At 43.4% G+C, this 20029-nt stretch overlaps 1 protein-coding gene across 9 annotated transcripts in view; it reads right to left on the bottom strand.

The window, feature by feature from the left end:
• Positions 1 to 20029, bottom strand: part of mtmr4 (myotubularin related protein 4) — a 176186-nt gene that overhangs the window by 15939 nt on the left and 140218 nt on the right. For all 9 annotated transcript variants that reach the window (XR_013499101.1, XM_078225024.1, XM_078225028.1 and 6 more), the window contains 6 exons: positions 15580 to 15765; positions 11160 to 11330; positions 10533 to 10684; positions 6626 to 8042; positions 2477 to 2587; positions 770 to 858 (listed from right to left, as the gene is read on the bottom strand). Coding sequence is in view for 8 of the 9 variants with exons in the window: in XM_078225024.1 (XP_078081150.1) it covers positions 770 to 858; positions 2477 to 2587; positions 6626 to 8042; positions 10533 to 10684; positions 11160 to 11330; positions 15580 to 15765 (2126 nt within the window). In the remaining variant the exon portion in view is untranslated. The remainder of the gene's footprint in view (positions 1 to 769; positions 859 to 2476; positions 2588 to 6625; positions 8043 to 10532; positions 10685 to 11159; positions 11331 to 15579; positions 15766 to 20029) is intronic.

Here is a 20029-nt window from a genome sequence, read left to right as displayed (position 1 = left end):
GAGTGTTTGTGGAAGATGTGTTACTAAACTGTTATGTAGTGAGGTTCAGTGATTGTTAATTGAAAGAATGTTATATATATAGCTTCATCTGACCCTCAGGACATCCTGGAGAAAGTACTTCAGTCAACTATTTGTTGAAACGTAATCACTTATGTCATCAGGTTTAGTCCAGTTTAGTCATGGGCAATGGCACTAGAACGAGCATTAGTGTTGAACAACATCATGGAGTGATTCTAGCATTTAGTTTTAAGTAATGCTACTGATGTAGAGGTTTATGCAGAGTTAACTGTACTGATGGGAGGGGCAGTGTTAACCAACAGTAGAAGTGGGAGAACATGCTGATGTGTGGCATTTGAGTGAGTTCTTCATGGCCAATTAATTGTTTTGTTGATATGCAATTAAGCAAGTAGATCAAGTCTGGTAGAGTAATGGGACTGGACTGAGAATGAATATTAAATTACTTCAGTGATGGTTAGTGTTGATATTGTTACTGGAGTGAAGCTTGGCATTATGTAACAATACTAGAGAATGGGCTGATTTTGACACTACTGAAATGAGAATTAGCACTGGTTAATGGCTGACTGTCTCTATGCAATCTGTGTACACCTCAATTCTGGGTAAATGCAATCTCCTACAGGTAAACACAGCCAGACACACACACACACACACGAGGGATGGTGATGAGTAGCAAAGTTGGAGTGAGGGTTTGTAATGAGTAATGGTTCTTGGTGAGGCTAAAGGTACAGTACATTGCTCAAAGATTGCTCACCTGCAGTGGTGTCTCCTTTTGGCTAACCAGAATTCTGAGTCACAGTTAAAGCAATGCGATGCCATGTGGTCGGGGACCCACCGTGTCACCTGCAATATATCAACCAATTAGAACATCATCGCTTCCGGTGATGTAAACACAACTTGACTACCCTTAAAGTATACTAAACTTCAAATTTCAGAGAGAATTCAGTATTTTATTTGAATACATAGTTATGCATATGAACAGAATACAAGATCTTTTAGCAATAGGGAAAGGCTGAAAGAAACCTCCGTATTTTCTTAATCTTCAACTATCTATGCCTTCCTTGTATCTAAGATCCTCATCTCATCACAAAATAGCTTCTTGAACCCACTTATACTTTATTTCAGTTGCCTTTCTTGGTAACTTATGCACATCTCTATTGTACTCCTTTTCTATTGCTAACTTGCTTACTTTTTAAATGTGCACCTGTATTTTTGTAAGCAATTTGCTTACATTATCTTTTCATAATCTTTTGCTGATTGCTCAGAGTCTGAGAGTTTCCAATTTCAGACTCTATTCAACTTACAAGTCCTTGGTGCTTAGCACTCACATATGCCCCGCTCAGGGGAAAAGTGGAAAGGTAGTGTAGTGGGGAGTATTGGGTAGAGCAGAAAACTGTGTGGGGGTGGGGGAGAGGAAGGAGAAGGAAACTGAGGAGAGTGGATAGGAATAATGGATATGGGGAAGGAAAGAAAAACAGTATTGTAAAAACCAGTTCTTGCATTCAGTGAGACCATAGCTGATCCATCTCAAGTCCACCTTCCACACTGTCCTCAATTCTTTTAGTATCCAAAAATCTATCAATCTCCTTGAACCTACTCAATGGCTGAGCATCCATAACTTCTGGTCCAGAGAGTTACAAAGATTCAGAAAATTTGCCTTAATCCTATGTGGTTTACCCTTTGTCCTGAGACTGTGACTCCTACTTCTAAAGCCAGTGCTTCCCACATTCTCTGATCTTATTCATTAGTCTATGAGACATATTATCAATGGCCTTTGAAAATCCAGATAAATTGCTTCTACTGTATTACCATTGTCTACTCTCTCTGTTACCTCTTTAAAACGTCAATACGCTTGGTCAAGCAAGATTTTCCTTTTTGAAATTCGTGCTCACTATTATATTTCTTATTTCTGGTCTCTCCTTTAGTAAGGATTCTATTATTTTTCCTGATGTTAAGCTTTGCATCCTCCTCACAGCTTACTTACTTTCACACCCAAATTTGTATCGCCAGCTAACCTGGGGACATTACATTGGCTGACTCTCCCAGTCATTGATATCGTTGTAAACAGCTGAAGCCCAACCAGTGATTGCTGCAATACTGCACTAATTACCAGCCTAATAATGATGAAAATTACTCCTTTACACTTCCTGTTTTCTGCCCATAAATCAATCCTTAAACCATGCTATTAACCCCAATTTCATTCTTTTATGGGGACATGGAAGTGAGGTAAAGGAAAATGAGAGTGTATTTCCCTACAGCAGGATAACCGCTGACTAAAGGGCTCCCTGTTGGGAGTGTGAGGCAATAAATAATTCACATCTGCAGGACATAACTCAAAAGTACAAAAAAATACAAATCCTTCACAAAGGCTTGAAAGAAGCAGTTAGCAGAAATGTTTATGACCTGCCCAAACCATTTTGCAGGTTTTGTTGTACTAAGAGCAATGAATCTATGCTCCTACCTCAGTCTCCTTCCTATCCACAGGTTCCCAACTTGCTTCTGAGCGCTGATCATCACTGTGGATGGACAAAGATTCCTCAATGTCACTGTCATCCGATTCTCTCAAGCAGGTCTGAAAATCAGAGTACGTGAAATATTTACAACAGTACAGAAATATCAGCAACAACTATAGTGAATGACAGTTCAACTCAGCTTTATTAACACCTACATTATAACAACCTCTACTATTCACATCATATGCTGCATTAAAATACATGCTATTGGATAGATGAGCGTTGTTTTCCATAAAACAGAGGCTAAGGGACCTTATGCGAGTCCTAGATAGGGTAGACAGGAAAAACTTGTTTCCTCTAGCTGAAGGGTCAATTATCAGGGGCATAGCTTTAAGGTGACTGGCAGAAAAATTAGAGGGGACATGAGGAAAAGCTTTTACACCCAGAGGGTGGTAGGCATCTGGAATTCATTGCCTAAATTGGTGGTTGAGGCTGAAATACTCAACTCATTTAGAAAGTACCTGGATTTGCACCTGAAGGGCTGGCATGGTGGTGCAGTGGTTAGCACTACTGCCTCACAGCACCAGGTTCCTCACAGGACTCCCGGATTCAATGCCAGCCTTGGGTGACTATGTGGAATTGCCCGTGTCTGCTCCGGTTTCCTCCCACAGTCCTAAAGGGTGCAGGCTAGGTGGATTGGCCATGGTAAATGTGTGAGGTAATGGGGAGAGGGCCTGGGTAAGGTACTCTGTCAGAGAGTTGGTGCAGATTTGATGGGCCGAATGACCCCTTTTGCACTGCAGGGACCATGTGCTGGGAATTAGGATTGAAATGAACAGCTAGTTTATTTTTTCTCTTTTTTGGCTGGCATAGACATGATGGGCTGAATGGTCTCTTTCTCCCTCATAACATTTCTGTAATTCCAAGGTTCTATTTATGCACAAGTGCATCAAATCTAACGTTTTTGACGCCACAAGCTAGCAAATCTTTTGCACTTCACGTTGTACCAAGTCCTAGGCCATTGTTTCTCGTTTCATGCCGGTGAAACAATATTTGTCACTTGCTTGGATGAGCTCAGCTTCAACAATGCTCAAGAAGCTCGACACACCACCCAAGACAAAGCAGCTGGCTTCATCAATTATACAGCAGCAATAGGGTGTAATGGAATGCAAGAAAATCACCAAGGCACTTGCGCATCATTTTCAGCATTGGGCAGGGAAGCTGTAACTTACGGCAATGTGAACCCCCAATGACTCAGATTGCCACTCCATGGGAATTACAGACCGCAATGGGCCTCAACTTCCTCAGAGTGGCAATCAGCGCCGGATTGACATTTCATGCGCAATTACTTAAGATTTTTTTTCCCAGGCGTCTCATCTGACCTTCTGACTCAGGCTGGGCAAGATCCTAGCAACAAAGCTTTTTCCCAGGGCCCAGCAATGAAGTTCAGTAGAGTCGAAGTGAAGGAGGCCACAGCCCTTTTTTCCTTTTACGCAACTGGCTGACATAAACCAGGTAAGATTAAAGGTCCACTGAAATTTAAAGGGCCTCTCAGGTTGCATTGTACCATGTCTGGGAGGTGGGGTATTGAAAACCGGGCCACTCTAGGATGGGAGGAGAGGAAGAGATCCCTTGGGTGATTGACAAGATCGGGAGATCCCATGGGAGGTCAAGACTGGGTCTGTACAATCGGCACCCAGAGGTTAGAAGTGATTTTAATTCTTCCAACTTATTTTTGGTAACTACTGGTATTACCCAATTGGAACCATCCAAAAGTTTGCGATTTAAATCACATTTCTGAATTACCCAGGTGAAGTTTGCACTTCTGGGTAATTATCATTCAAGCCTTACCTAGGAACCAAACTCAATGCACCTTTTGGTACAGCCCCACCAATCTGATGTTAGGGAGCTTGGAAGTTAGGGCCCACTATGAATGGCGAGACACTGGGAAATATTTGTATTCAAAAGGACCCAAGTGTCCTTAAAGATGAATCAAATAATGTTAACGTGCAGGAACAGCAAGCAATTAGGAAGGCAAATTGAATATTGGCATGTGTTACAAAAAGTGCTTGAAATATAAGAGTAAAGAAGTTTTATTACAATGATACAGGACATTACGGAGGCCACATCTGAAGTAATGTGCGCAATTTGTTCTTCTTACTCAAGGAAAGATATACTTTATGTGCAACAAAAGTTCATTGGATTAGTTCCACAGGTGCTAGGGTTGTCCCAAGAGGCGAGTCTGAGTACTCTAGACCGATATTCCTGAGTATTTAGAAGAATGACTAATTGAAACATATGAAGTTCTTACCTGGCTTGTCAGGATAGATGTTGAGAAAATGTTTGTCCTGGCTGGGGAATTTAGAACTTGGAGTCAGAGCCCCAGAACAAGGGCTTGACCATTTGGTTTTTCATTCAAAGGACGGCACGGTGGCACAGGGTTAGCACTGCTGCCTCACAGCTCCAGCGACCTGGGTTCGATTCCCGGCTTGGGTCACTGTTTGTGGGGAGTTTGCATCTTCTCCGTGTCTGCGTGGGTTTCCTCCGGGTGCTCCGGTTTCCTCCCACAGTCCAAAGATGAGCAGGTTAGGTTGATTGGCCATGGTAAATTGGCCCTTAGTGTCCCGGGATGTGTATGTTAGAGGGATTAGCAGGGTAATTATGTGGGGTTTAGGGGCTGGGGGGATTGTTGTCGGTGCAGACTCGATAGGCCAAATGGCCTCCTTCTGCACTGTAGGGATTCTATGATTCTATGACTGTGAATCTTTGGAAATCTCTATCTGGGAGAGCTGTATATGCTTTGTCATCGAGTGAACTCAATCTTTTTGGGTATATGAGAATTAAGGGATAAGGCAATAGTACAGGGAGGTGGAATTGTGATAGAAGATTAGCTACAATCTTATTGAATGGCAAAGCAGGTTCAAAAGGGCCAAATGACCTACTGCAGTTCCTAGCTAGTTACCATGCTTGAGCCTAGCATATGCTTATACATCGTTCTCCCTTCACCTTGGTACAGGCAACCTGTACCTTGAGCTGGCTAGGGCCCAACCTCAAATTCCTTTTCTAAACTCCTGGCCATATGACTTCCCACCCGTTTCTTAAGACAGAAATAAAATAATTGGGTTAAACAAGGTTAGACATGGCTGAGATGCCTTCTAAAACATTGAAACTCTGTCCAGCCTTATGGTGGAAGAATAGTCAATTGACAATGGTTGTGGTGTAAAGTTAATAACATGGATGTGCATTCCAACATGGAGCAAGAAATTTAGTTGAGATGAAGAGAAAAGAGAAAAAGTGATATGGATTTAGTTGCTAATCATGTGATGTGCTCTTTAAATGCAAGTCTTGGTTACTCATTCCCTAATCATTTAAACTGTCAGGCATCACCCATGGCTCTTGTCCGAGTCTGAAGATTCTAGCTTCAAGTCCCACTCGAGAGGCAAGGTGTGTAAGGATTAAACATCAATGTGGTACTAAGGGAGTGCTGCAGTATTAGGAGGTGTTGCTTTTTGAAGGGAATGTTAAATTGAAGCACCACCTGTCATTTTCTGAGGGCAGGCAGTGGCGTAGTGGTATTGTAATTGGACTAGTAATCCAGGGTAATGCTCTGGGGACCAGGGTTCAAATCCCACCACGGCAGATGGTGAAATTTGATTTCAATAAAAAAATCTTAAATTAAAGGTCTAATGATGACCATTGTTGTAAACAAAAACCCATCTTGTTCGCTAATGTTCTTAAGGGAAGGAAATTCACACGACCAGACCCACAGCAACGTGGTTGACTCTTAAATGCTAGGGAAATGACCTAGCACTCGTTTCATGGGCAATTAGGCATGGTCAATAAATGCTGGCCCAGCCAGCAATGCCCACATCTCCTGAATGAAAAAAAAATCCGTCTCCTTTTGAGAAACCAATCAGGAGAGTTTTCCATGTTCTTACCAATACTTATCAACCAACTATGTACAATTCACCTAATTGCTGTTTGTGTAACCATCCTGTATGCAAGTTGACTGCTGTACTTACAACATTACAACAATGACTGCACTTCAAGGAGTGTGAAGTGCTTTGGGAATTTGAGGGTGTTGTCATATAAATGCAAGTTCTTTCGTTACACTGGATGAGAACAGCTCAGAGAAGCTAAAGATGTTGTTCACTTACAAAATCATCCCCATAGTCAATGTCCACCTCCACTGGGGATGCACAGTACTGCTGACTGTCTAGACGCATCTGAAGTTCATGAACCTGTCGACGAAGCAATTCTACCTCCTGCTTGTAAGTCGCCTCGATCTGTCGTAACCTCTGTTGAACTGCATCCACGGGAAACGGCAATCCATCATCATCGACGTAGCTCGGAGACATCTCCAAAGTGGTGGGAGCAGTCTGCCCAATTGGTTGAAGCTGTCTCCAATGTGATGAGTGAGTAAAAAAACCACAAGTCTTTAGATTTGATCCTAATGAATAAAGGCTGGAATGGATCTGGTGGGATTGTCGGAGATTCTTAAGTGCTCCTAGTTGTTCCTCCTTAAGCAAATACTGTCCGTTCACTGCAGAACCCACTCTCAGATGCTTATTGTTTAGTCTTTTATAATGACAACCATTCAGCTTGGCTTTCCGGTGGCCTGTATCCCCACTATAGGCCGATTTTACCAAACCCTGTACACTATCCCAGTTGGAGCTCAGCAATGAGAAGTCACTGAACTGACTCTGACAAATGTGTTTTCTGATAGTTCTCACACTCTCTATCGCTGTCCTCCCAACCCTACACTGTTCTGCTTCATTTTGAAGTTCATTTGCAAATAAAATACCATTCTTCCCAAAGCTTAAGTCCTTGGAGAATGAAAAACCATCTGCCTTTGTCCTCTCCTCAGTCACAGTCTCTGTGGAGCTATGCATGGCAGAAACTTTCTCCTCAAGGTTAAGCACATCTGCCACAGAATGGAGGTAGGGTTGTAAAGCAGAAGAGTTGCTGCTATATTCTGGTAACTGGTCAGTGCCTGAGGAAATGGTCTTTGCAGATGGGTTTGATACAAATTGTTCACAATGACCTGGGTGATTTTCGTAAACCCTACATTCTTTTGGTTTTTCTTGGATAACTTCTTCAGTTTCAGTAATCCCAAGTGTTTTTTCCTCAAGCTTATTGTTTGCGATTGTATTACTGCTAAGATCATTTAAAAGTTTCTCCTGTTGAGTGTCTTTGGGATGAGTCAATGGTTCGAGGTTTCTGTGGCGCTCTGTCTTTTTGTTCAGGTTTCTGCTATCGGATGATTCCTCCTCTTCTGTTGGGAGAGATGAGTTATTGAATAGATTTTCCTCTCTAGCCTCCTCTGCTGTTTCTACTGGATCTATTAAGCCATTTACTTTTCGATCAGGGAGGGATGCCCCAGTCCCAACTTCAGAAACATTGGGTACATCAGGGATATCAGGTATAGCTAGCACAGGCATGTTTCTGGGCTCTGGAGTGAGACGTCCTTCCTGACAATGTTGATTTATGTTGGGATCACTGGATGTTCTTGTCAGTGGAACTCCACTGTCACAAGCCAAGGGAAGATTGTCTACAGAACGAGCTTTTGGCAATCTAGAAAAAAATCAGAAAAAGAACTTTGATTACTTGAAGAAATAGGAGAATTCAGACAGTATATCCAAAATTCACGCATCAATGAGCATGATGATGTTTGGTACCTATTCCTGGCTCAGATCTACATTGGCTTTCCTCAATGTGCTGCATTTGCAGCAGATCTTATTACCTTAATGAACAGAACAAGAGGCTGGATCTCGGGTCACTGCCAGTAAGGACTGACTGAATGGGACTTTAGGTTTGGAGCAAACTAGCCGGGAGGCTGTGAATAGAACAGGGAATGAAGCAAAAGAGAATCACAGAAGCCTATTCAAGCCCTGCATTGTTAGGGGAATTTGAGACTGGGGCAACAAGCTAAAATGGAAACCTCTCTACAAGGGAGTGAGAAGAATTTCCAGAATATCCCATAAAAGGGAGCAGGAAAATAAACATTCTCAAGTTTGTTGACACAAGCAATCTCCAGGCTTCCACAACACCCCCACCCCCCACTCCTCTAACCATGGCCCCTCATATTCTCTATGTCAATATATGCCCCTTTCTCCAACCCCATGGCCCTTCATTGCCCCTGTGCCAACCCATGCCCCCACCAGTAGCCTTTGCCTTTATCCCAACCAAGCCAACTAACCCAGTATCCACAATTAGAAGTCCTCAGAATCCATGCTAAGATTAAATAAAGTGAAAGTAAAGTTTATTTATTAGTTACAAGTAGATTTACATTCACACTGCAATGAAGTTACCGTGAAAATCCCCTAGTCACCACACTCCGGCGCCTGTTCGGATGCACTGAGGGAGAATTTAGCATGGCCAATGCTCCTAACCCGCACATCTTTGGAATGTGGGAGGAAACTGGAGCAGCTGGAGGAAACCCACGTAGACACAGGGAGAACGTGCAAACTCTGCACAGTGACCCAAGCCGGGAATTGAACCCGGGTCCCTGTCGCTGTGAAGCAGCAGTGCTAACCTCTGCGCCACCGTGTGCTAAGTGCCTATTACAGATAGGCACTAATGGATCTCCTAGAGGATCCCTCAACATTCCTCTCAATGGAATGTTGAGAGATCATTATGCAGCATTCATCTACCACAGTAATAGTAACCCTTAGGCTTATGTCAACAGACAGCGTGAAATAGCAACTTTTTAAAAACACTCCAGACATTTGATTCAAAGATTTAAAGAGTATTAAATGCTTTGGCAGCTTTACAGCTGACATGACAGTGCATATTGACAATTTTGTCAGTTCAATGAGCCCGACAGTTAATGAACTATTGCACTTTTTTTTACACACTTCCACAGCTATTTTTAAAAATCCCATGGAGCACATGACCTCTCCCAATGGGCACCTGAACTCCCCCTAAAGATGTCCCGGGACCATATCCAAAGAGGGTACCCACCTCTCCAAAGAATACCACAAATTTCAGACCTGCTTCTACCAGGTCTAACCTGCACACATGTGTTGCACACAACTGGGTTACGAAAATCACACAAGTAGACGCAGCTACTGACTTAAATGGGCAGCTGCCTCTGTGAAATGTGCATATGTAAATCCTCGACTTGGACTCATTCCTGCCTCTGCGAAAATGGTAGGTGCCGTGCTGGAGGTGCTTTGGGATTCAGCCCTCTTCCATTCAATAGAGGGCTCTCCGTTGTTGTGAAGATTCAGGCCTCAGTTTTAGTCTAGGGCTGTTCTTCAGAAATAGTATTTCAGAGATTAGGTGTTAAACTTCATTTGTAAACTACACATTGCTGCATTCTGAATTGTCAGGATTAAGATAAGACTTATAGGAAGTTAACGTTTCTTGAAGAGGTCTGCTAAGCCAATCATTACATAATTCTGAATATCACAATTTCAGATCCAAGGAACCCTCTGGGCTCTCAGAGTTCAATTTGCTTGATATCAATAAAAAAAACACTGGGTCCCTCAAAACATTGACCCACAGCATCAACCAATGCTCTCCATCTCCCCTCTTGGGGGTGAATTCTTGACCAATGCTCAACGACTCCTGCCTTCAACTGCTATCACAGAAAACTGTTACCAATAGCTGACTTGATAACGAAGGGGCACAAATTTAAGGTGATTGGCAAAAGAACCGGTGGTGATGTGAGAAAAAATATTTTTGCACAACAAGTGGTCATAATTTGGAATGTACCTCCTGTTACGATGGTGGATACAGATTCAATAGTCGCCTTCAAAATGGAATGGAAAAGTACTTGAAGGAAAAACAAATGCACAGATATAAGGAAAAGCAGAGTCGTATGACTAACTGGATTGTTCTTTGAAAGAACTGGAGCTGAATTGATGAGCCCGATGGCAGACTTGTGTTGAACATCTATTATCTATGCATCTATCACAAGTTAAAATGTCACTGGATCACCCAGATCATCCAAGTCCTGCTCAATGTTTTTACATTAGCACAAGTTGAATTGTAACGGCTCAATATAAATCATTTGCATTTCAATATAGCTGACAGAAATAATAAATCCAGTCTGCGCACCTGTCCAGTGACTTTCCAGTTCGTTCCTCTGCTGCTCCACTTCGGGAGAGGCAGAGTTCAGCACTGCCAGTGGGTGTGCATGGAGATGAAATAGGCAGATACACAGCTGTCCAAAGATGAAGTGCCCTAACATGACACACTGGGTGTAAAACCTGTCAAGAAAAAAATTACAACATGCATCACATTGCTGATTCATACTTTTTGTAATATATCCTATCCTTAGCCATAGAATAACATTGTTAAAGGACTACCCAGTGTAATACTAAGCTAGACAGACTATCTATCCCAGGTTAGATTCCTGGTCTATCCTATGCTGAGGTGACACTAAAGAAACTTGCATCTAGGGTAATAAAACGCTGGAAACATTCAGCAGTTCAGGCAATACTCATGGGCGATAAACAGAGTTAACATTTCAGCTTGTAACAACCCTTCATTAAACTGATGAAAAATCGTCACAACCCAAAATTTAACTCCCCCCCCCCCACACACACACACACACACACAATGCTGCCAGGTCTACTGAATACTTCTAGAATTTTATGCTTTTATTTCAGATTTCCAGCATCTGCAGTATTTTGCTTTTGCCCTTAGGGTGGCCTTAGCTAGAATAGACTTCAAGTTGCTCACCGTTTCACCGCTTGGGATATACAAGTAGTTCTGGAAGTTTTTATTGCCAGTTCGTAGCAATGACCAGACTGAGCATGTGCGCTTGTAGATGCTGCGTGCCTCTCGTTCTCTGCTGTTGTTGCAGAGGAACGTTCCATAAAGACATGAGTATGTATGTTGAACCAGCTTTACCTATTAACAAATAAATAAAACATTGGGCTCAAGTACAACATTCCATCAGCAGTTTTCAATATTAAAACAACACTGGATAATATTAATATTGAGAAACAAATTTGAAGGTTCAAGGACCAAATAGCAGGGCACCCATCACCAAGGATAGCAAAGTAAAAGGAACGAATAATAATGTTATTCCAAGTTTGGAACGGTGATGAATATAGCATATACAGAGGAAGTGAAAGATATCCATTTTGAGAGCTAGTAAAGAATTAGGAAACAAAGAAAGGAGCGAGTTGGATTGTATACTTAGAGCACAGAAATAAGAGGAGATAAGTTCAAAGAAGAACTGGCCAGAGTAACATAGAACATAGAAAAAACATAGAAGCACAAACAGGTCCTTCGGCCCACAAGTTGCGCCGGTCATGTCCCTACCTACCTAGGCTTATATATAGGCTTACCCATAACGCTCAATCCTAACAAGTCCCATGCACTCATCCAGAAGTCTCTTAAAAGACCCTATCGAGTTTGCCTCCACCACCACTGACGGCAGCCGATTCCACACACCCTCTGAGGGAAAAACTTACCCCTGACATCTCCTCTGTACTTACTCCCCAGCACCTTAAACCTGTGTCCTCTCGTAGCAGCCATTTCAGCCCTGGGAAAAAGCCTCCGAGAATCCACCCGATCTATACCTCTCAACATCTTGTACACCTCTATCAGGTCACCTCTCATCCTTCGTCTCTCCAAGGAGAAAAGACCGAGCTCCCTCAACCTATCCTCATAAGGCATGCCAACCAATCCAGGCAACATCCTTGTAAATCTCCTCTGCACCCTTTCAATAATTTCCACATCCCTCCTGTAATGAAGCGACCAGAACTGAGCACAGTATTCCAAGTGGGGTCTGACGAGGGTCTTATAAAGCTGCATCATTATCTTCCGACTCCTAAACTCAACCCCTCGATTGATGAAGGCCAGCACACCATACGCCTTCTTAACCACCTCCTCTACCTGCGAGGCCAATTTAAGAGTCCTATGGACCCAGACCCCAAGGTCCTTCTGATCCTCTACACTGCTGAGAGTCTTACCCTTGATATTATACTCCTTCATCCCATTTGACCTGCCAAAATGGACCACTACCCATTTATCCGGGTTGAAGTCCATCTGCCACTTCTCCCCACAGTCTTGCATCCTATCAATGTCATGCTGCAGCTTCTGACATCCCTCCAAACTATCCACAACACCACCAACCTTCATGTCGTCGGCAAACTTACCAACCCATCTCTCCACTTCCTCTTCCAGATCATTTATGAAAATGACAAACAGCAAGGATCTCAGAACAGACCCCTGGGGCACTCCACTGGTGACCGACCTCCATTCAGAAAAAGACCCATCTACAATCACTCTCTGCCTTCTGCAGGCAAGCCATTTCTGGATCCACAAGGCAACAGCCCCTTGGATCCCATGCCCTCTCACTTTCTCGAGAAGTCTTGCATGGGAGACCTTATCGAACGCCTTGCTGAAGTCCATGTAAACCACATCTATCGCTTTTCCTTCGTCAATGTGTTTAGTCACATTTTCAAAGAACTCCACCAGGCTCGTAAGGCACGATTTGCCTTTGACAAAGCCGTGCTGACTACTTTTGAGCATACTAAACTTCTCTAAATGTTCATAAATCCTGTCCCTCAGGATCTTCTCCATCAACTTACCAACCACTGAGGTTAGACTCACCAGTCGGTAATTTCCTGGGCTATCCCTATTCCCTTTCTTGAATATAGGAACCACATCCGCAATCCTCCGGAACCTCTCCCGTCTCCATCGACGATGCAAAGATCATCAGAGGCTCTGTAATCTCTTCCCTTGCCTCCCACAGTAACCTGGGGTACATCCCATCCGGTCCTGGCGACTTACCTATCTTGATGCTATTCAAAATTTCCAACACATCCTCTTTCTTAATGTCCACATACACAATCTTTTCAGTCCACCTCAATCCTGTAGTACAACCACCCAGGTCTTTTTCCATCGTGAATACCGAGGTAAAATATTCATTAAGCACCTCTGCTATTTCTTCCGGTTCTGTACAGACTCTCTCACCGTCACATTTTATAGGTCCTATTCCTTCACATCTCATCCTTTTACTCTTCACATATTTATTGAACGCCTTAGGGTTCTCCTTAATCTTACCTGCCAAGGCCTTCTCGTGACCCCTTCTGGCTCTCCTAATTTCTTTCTTAAGTCCCTTCCTACAAGCCGTATACTCATCTAGATCCCTATCATCGCCTAGCTCTCTGAACCTTTTGTACGCTTTCCTTTTCTTTTTGACTAGTTCAGCGCAGCTTTCGTGCAGCACGGTTCCCGTAACCTACCAAAACCTCCCCGTCTCATCGGAACGTTGTCATGCAGAACTCCAGACAAACATTCCTTGAAAATCTGCCACCTTACTTTGGTACTTTTCCTCGAGAATACCTCCTTCCAATTTACGCCTCTAATCTTCTGCCTGATGGCTTCATATTTCCCCTTACTCCAGATAAACACTTTCCCAGCTTGCCTGATCCTATCTCTTTCCAATGCTAGCGTAAAAGAGATAGAGTTATGATCACTATCCCCAAGATGCTCCCCCACAGAGATCTGACACCTGTCCAGGCTCATTAGCCAGTACCAGATCGAGTACAGCCTCTCCTCTTGTAGGCTTATCCACATGCTGTTTCAGGAAACCCTCCTGAACACACCTAACAAACTCCTCCCCATCCAAACCCCTTACCCTAGGGATATTCAAATTGATGTTTGGGAAATTAAAGTCTCCCATCACAACAACCCTGTTATTACTACATCTCTCCAGGATCTGTTTCCCTATCTGCTCCTCAACATCCCTGTTACTATTGGGCGGCCTGTAGAAAACACCCAGCAAAGTTATCGACCCCTTCCCGCTCCCAACTTCCACCCACAGAGACTCCGTAGACAATCCCTCCACGGCTTCCACCTTCTCTACAGCTGTGACACTATCAGCAGTGCCACTCTCTTCCCCCCCCCCCCCAATCTTTTGCATCCCTCTCTGTCCTTTCTTAAACATCTGAAACCCAGCACCTGAAATTTCCAGTCCTGTCCCTAACCCCAAGTCTCCGTAATGGCCACCACATCACACTTCCAAGCATCGATCCACACTCTAAGCTCATCCACTGTGTTCACTACACTCCTGGCGTTAAAATAGACACATCTCAAACCTTTGGTCTGAGCACTCCCCTTCTCCATCACCCGTCTATTCTCCCTCTTACACTGTGTACAATCCTTCTCTATTTGTGGGCTAACCTCCTCGCTCTCAGTCACGTCATCACGATTCCCTCCCCCCAACCTTTCTAGTTTAAAGTCTCCCCAGTAGCCTTAGCCAACCTTCCTGCCAGGATATTGGTCCCCCTGGGATTCAAGTTCCACCTGTCTTTTTTGTACAGGTCACACCTGCCCCTAAAGAGGTCCCAATGATCCAGGAACCTGAATCCTTGCCCTCTGCTCCAGTCCCTCAGCCATGCATTCATCCTCCACCTCACTCCATTCCTGTTCTCACTTTCCCATGGCACAGGCAGCAATCCTGAGATTACTACCTTTGCGTTCCTCCTTCCCAACTGTCTACCTAACTCCCTATATTCTCTTTTCATGACCCCTTCCCTCTTCCTACCTATGTCAGCGGTACCAATATGTACCACGACCTCTGGCTCCTCTCTCTCCCACCTCAGGATATCTGCGACGCGATCAGAGACATCCCAGATCCCGGCACCAGGGAGGCAGACCACCATCCGAGACTCCCGTCAGCCTCTGCAAAAACGCCTGTCCGACCCCCTTACTGTTGAGTCCCCGATTAATACTGCCTCCCTCCTCCTTTCCTTAGCCCGCTGAGTTACAGGGCCGTCGAATTTGAAATTCTAATTTTCAAGTACTTCCATGGCCTTGGTCCTCCTTACTCTGTAATCTCCTCCAACCCCACATCTGATCTAATTCAGGAAATGAGAGCATTTGATTTTAATTGCTCATGGGCTAGATCAGCATTTATTGCCCATCCCTCGTTGCCCTCAAGAAGGTGAGGTCAAGTTTTAGGTATAAATTTCCTGTGCAGAGCCTTGAAACATTTTATTAGGTTAAAGATTATATAAATGCAAATTGTTATTGTAACTGAACAAACACGGTTATTTTTAAAGCTAATTCATCCTAATTAAACACAGAAGCAACTTTGTCAAAAGTGCATCTTCCACATGTTCCTGTTATTTAGAACCCTTACCAGGAATGCATCACTGAACTCGAAGAGACATGGGAACTGCTTCAAAAGCTGATGGACACAGTCCAGCCACTGCAGAAACACTGGACACTGCTCGCTCAGGTCATCCAGATTTTCAGAGTGGCCACATCGGTCACCAAACTTATGACCAAAATCCAGCCATTCTGTTTCCACCAGAACCTGAAATCCCTGTAAAATAGAAACAGTAATGCTGCATTCAAAGACCCAGTGACAGCATGTTGTAAAATGTCAATATTATACAGAATAGATTTAAAAACTCTAGTCTTCTCATCTGTAACTGTGTCTGGGGACATGATCTGTGATCACTTTTGATGTTGGGTCTCTTTTGCACCCTGGTGAATTCTTTCCATTATTTGATTATGATCTTTGAAGAGAAGATGGCTGTGGCTTAAGTTACTTTCCTGGATTACTGGAGGAGATGGTGGTGTAGTAGTAATGTCACTGGACTAGAATCCAGAGCGCCAGGCTCTAGGGACATGGGTTTAAATCGCACCATGGTAGCTGATGGAATTGAAATTCAATTCATAAATCTGGAATTAAAAGCTAGTCTCAATTATAGTGACCATAAAACCATTGTCTATTGTCATAAAATCCCATCTGGTTAGGACCTGGTCTGGTCTAAATGGGACTCCAGACCCACAGCAATGTGGTTGAGTCTTAAATACCTTTTGAAATGGCCCAGAAAGCCACAGTTGTATCAAATTGTTAAGGCATGGCTTAGGTATCAGAATGTTAACGGCATACGCAGCTCTGCAAAGTCATCCTTACTAACATCTAGGGGCTTGGTGTTAAAATTATGAGAGCTGTCTCACAGACTAGTCAAGGAAAAGCCATGAGATTTGGATCATACCACACAGTCATATTAGCCAGACATCACCATCACATTCCCTAGGTATGTCCTGAGAGGTGGCGGCAATGATATAGAGGGGGTAGCCCTGAGATTCCTCAACATTGGAGAAGGAAATCAAGAGGGAAAACAAATAGGAGCAGGACCAGACCATATAGTCCACCACTCAACACGATCATAAGTTTCAACTCTATTTTCCTACCCACTCTCCATATCCCTTAATTCCTCAGACACCAAAAATCTGTCTATATCAACCTTAAATGTATTCATCGGCGAAGTTTCCACAACCCTCTGGAGTAGAGAATTCCAAAGATTCACAACCCTTTAAGTAATTTCTCAGTCCTAAATGATCTACCATTTATCCTAGAGACCACGCCCCAGATGTTAAGACTCTCCAACTTGCTGAAACTCTCTTTCAAAGCCCCTTCAGAATTTTGTGGGTTTCATTCTTATAAACTCCAGAAAATACAAGCCCAATTCACTCATCTTCTCATTATAGGACAACCCCCTCATCCCAGGGACCAATTTAGTAAATCGCCTCTAATGCAAGTATATCCTTTCTTAAATGTGGAGACCAAAATCGCACACAGTATTGTAGATGTGGTCTCAGCAAAACCCTGTACAACTGCAGCAAGATTTCTTTATTCTTGTACTCCAATCTCCTCATAATAAAGGCCAACATTCCATTCACCTAATTGCTTGCTGCACCTGCATGCTAATTTTCTACGTTCCTTGTATAAGCACACCCAAGTCTCTTCGACCAGCAACATTTACAAGTTTCATACCCTTTAAAAAAATATTCTAATTTTCTATACTCATGACCAAAGTGCATAACTCCACACTTCCCTACATTATATACCACCTGTCATCTTGTTGCCCACTCACTAAATCTGAACATATTCCCATGCAGTCTGTGTCCCACCCACTGCGTACCTTCCGACCCAGCTTGGTATCATCAGCAAACTTTGATACATTATTCTCTGTCTTGAAGTCATGAATATAGATTGTAAATAGCTGACACCCCAGCACTGATTCTTACGGCACACCACTATTCACTGTCTGTCAACTTGAAAAAGCCCTGCTTATGCTTCAATAATTTCTTGTTTAATGCTCTGTCCAATAGCATAACTACAGATAGGGGGGCCTATAAATTGCTCACACCAGTGTTTCCTGACCCTTGCTATTCCTCATTTGCACCTATACTGATTCTACTTCATGATCTTCTAGCAGCAGCAGAATTGCATAAAACCACAATCTGCATCTTTTACTATCAGGGTCACCCATCCTCCTTTGCCATTCTGTCTGTCTTTCCAAAATATTGTGTACCCTGGAATATTTATTGCACAACCTTAATTACCTTGTAACCATGTCTCCGTAATGGTGATTAGATCCAAGTCATTTATCCCTTTTTGTGCCACTAGTTCATCTATCTTATTGCAAAAGCTTCACACACTTTCAAATAAAGAACGTTTAATTTTTTTACATCTATTCCCTGCAATGTCCTTACTCAGTGGTGTATAATTTTTGTTAAACTCTCTGTCCCTTCTTGACTCACTCTGCTTCCCTTTACCCACATTGCTATACTGTTCTGATGACTCAACCTCTCTTTTTGGATTTCTAAATCTCCCTTCACCCAAACCCTCCCCCATTAGTTTAAAGCCTTGTCCACAGCCCTAGTTATCCAATTGTCCAGGATACTGTGAATGGAATGGAATAGCTCACACTTCCCAGAGTGCTGATGCCAGTACCCCATGAATTGAAACACCTTCTTTCCACACCACTCTTTCAGCCACACATTTAATTCTCTGATTGGCTTGACCCTATGCCAATTTGCATGTGGCTCAGGTAGCAACAAATGATTACCTTTGATATCTGCATTTTAATTTGGTCCCTAGCTCCTCAGATTCTCTTAGCAGAACACAATTTCTGGCTCTACCTATGTTGTTGATTCCCATTTGGTACACAACAACTGGATCCTCTCCCACCCTTGGCATCATCCTCACTAATCTACCTGTCAGAGATGCAGCCGTCCGTGACTATCAGCAGGACTGGCCACCGCCTCCTTAAGAAGTCTCATCTTCACGTTAAGGAAATCCCTCATCGTGTTGTGTGTAGCACTACCACTATGATAAATGGGATAGATTTCACAAAGATTAGCAACTCAAAACTGGGCATCCATGAGGTGCTGTGGGCCATTAGCAGCAGCAGAATTGCATAAAACCACAATCTGCAATCTCATGGCCTGGCACATGCCCCAATTTACCATTACCATCAAGCTGGGACCAATCCTGGTACAAGAAGATGTGGAGAAAGGCATGTCAGGAACGGCACCAGGCATACCTACAAATAAGTAGTAACCTGATGAATCTACAACACAATGTTTGCATGCCAAAAACAGAACTACACAATCCCACAAACAATGGATCAGATCTAAGCTCTGCAGTCCTGCCATATCCAGTTGTGAATAGCGGTGGAGAATTAAACAAGTACCTGAAGGAGGAGGCTTCACAGACATACCCATTCTCAATGATGGTGGAGCCCAGCATATTACTGCAGAAAAGAAGGCTGAAACATTTGCAACCACCTTCAGCCAAAAGTGCCACACGGATGTGTCATCTTGACCTCTTCCTGTGGTACCGAACATCATGGATATCAGTCTTCAGCCAATCAATTCACTCCACATGATATCAAGAATTAGCTGAAGCAGGTTATTTATGAGTAAGTGCTGCTCTGAATATTGCAAGGTTTATGGGCTTTGACAACAGTATTACCAAAGGCTGTGTGCCAGAACTAGCTGTGCCCCTAACCAAGCTGTTTCAGTTACAGCGCTGACATTCAGCAACAACATGGAAAATGCCCAGCTACGTCCTATACATGAAAGGCAAGACAAATCCAACACAGCTAATCATCGTCCTGACGGTCTACTCTGGAAAATCAGCAATGCGAAGGAAGGGGTCATCGACAGTGCTATCAAGCAGCACTTACTCATAAATAACCTGTTTACTGATGCTCCGTTTGGATTCCACCAGGGCCACTTTGCTCCTGACCTCATTACAGCCTTGGCATGAACATGGACAAAATAGGTGAAGTCCAGAGGCAAGGTGAGTGTGATAGCCCTTGACAGCAGAGCAGCATTTGACCAAGTATTGCATCAAGGAGCCCAAGCACTGGCTGGAGTCATGCCTCGCACAAAGGAAGATGGTTTTGGTTGTTGAACATGAATCATCTCAGCTCCAGAACATCACTGCAGGAGTTCTTCAGGATAATGTCCTAGGCCCAACCATCTTCAGTTGCTTCATCAACGACCTTTCTTTCATCATAAGGTCAGAAATGGGCATGTTTGCTGATGGCTGCAAGATGTTCAGCACCATTTATGACTCCTCATATACTGAAGCAGCCTGTGTTCACATGGATGAGTGTAGCTCCAACAATACCCAAGAAGCTTGACACCATCCACAGCAGCCTGCTTGATTGCTACCATATTCACCACATTTGACATTCACTCTCTCCACTGACACACAGTGGCAGCAGTGTGTACAATCTATAAGGTGCACGGAGGCAAATCACCAAGGCTCCTTTAACAGC

Source organism: Mustelus asterias, chromosome 12 (genome assembly GCF_964213995.1).
Source record: "Mustelus asterias chromosome 12, sMusAst1.hap1.1, whole genome shotgun sequence".
NCBI lineage: Eukaryota > Metazoa > Chordata > Chondrichthyes > Carcharhiniformes > Triakidae > Mustelus > Mustelus asterias.
The sequence above is the reverse complement of the archived record's forward strand: the minus strand, read 5'-3'. Positions and strand labels throughout refer to the sequence as shown.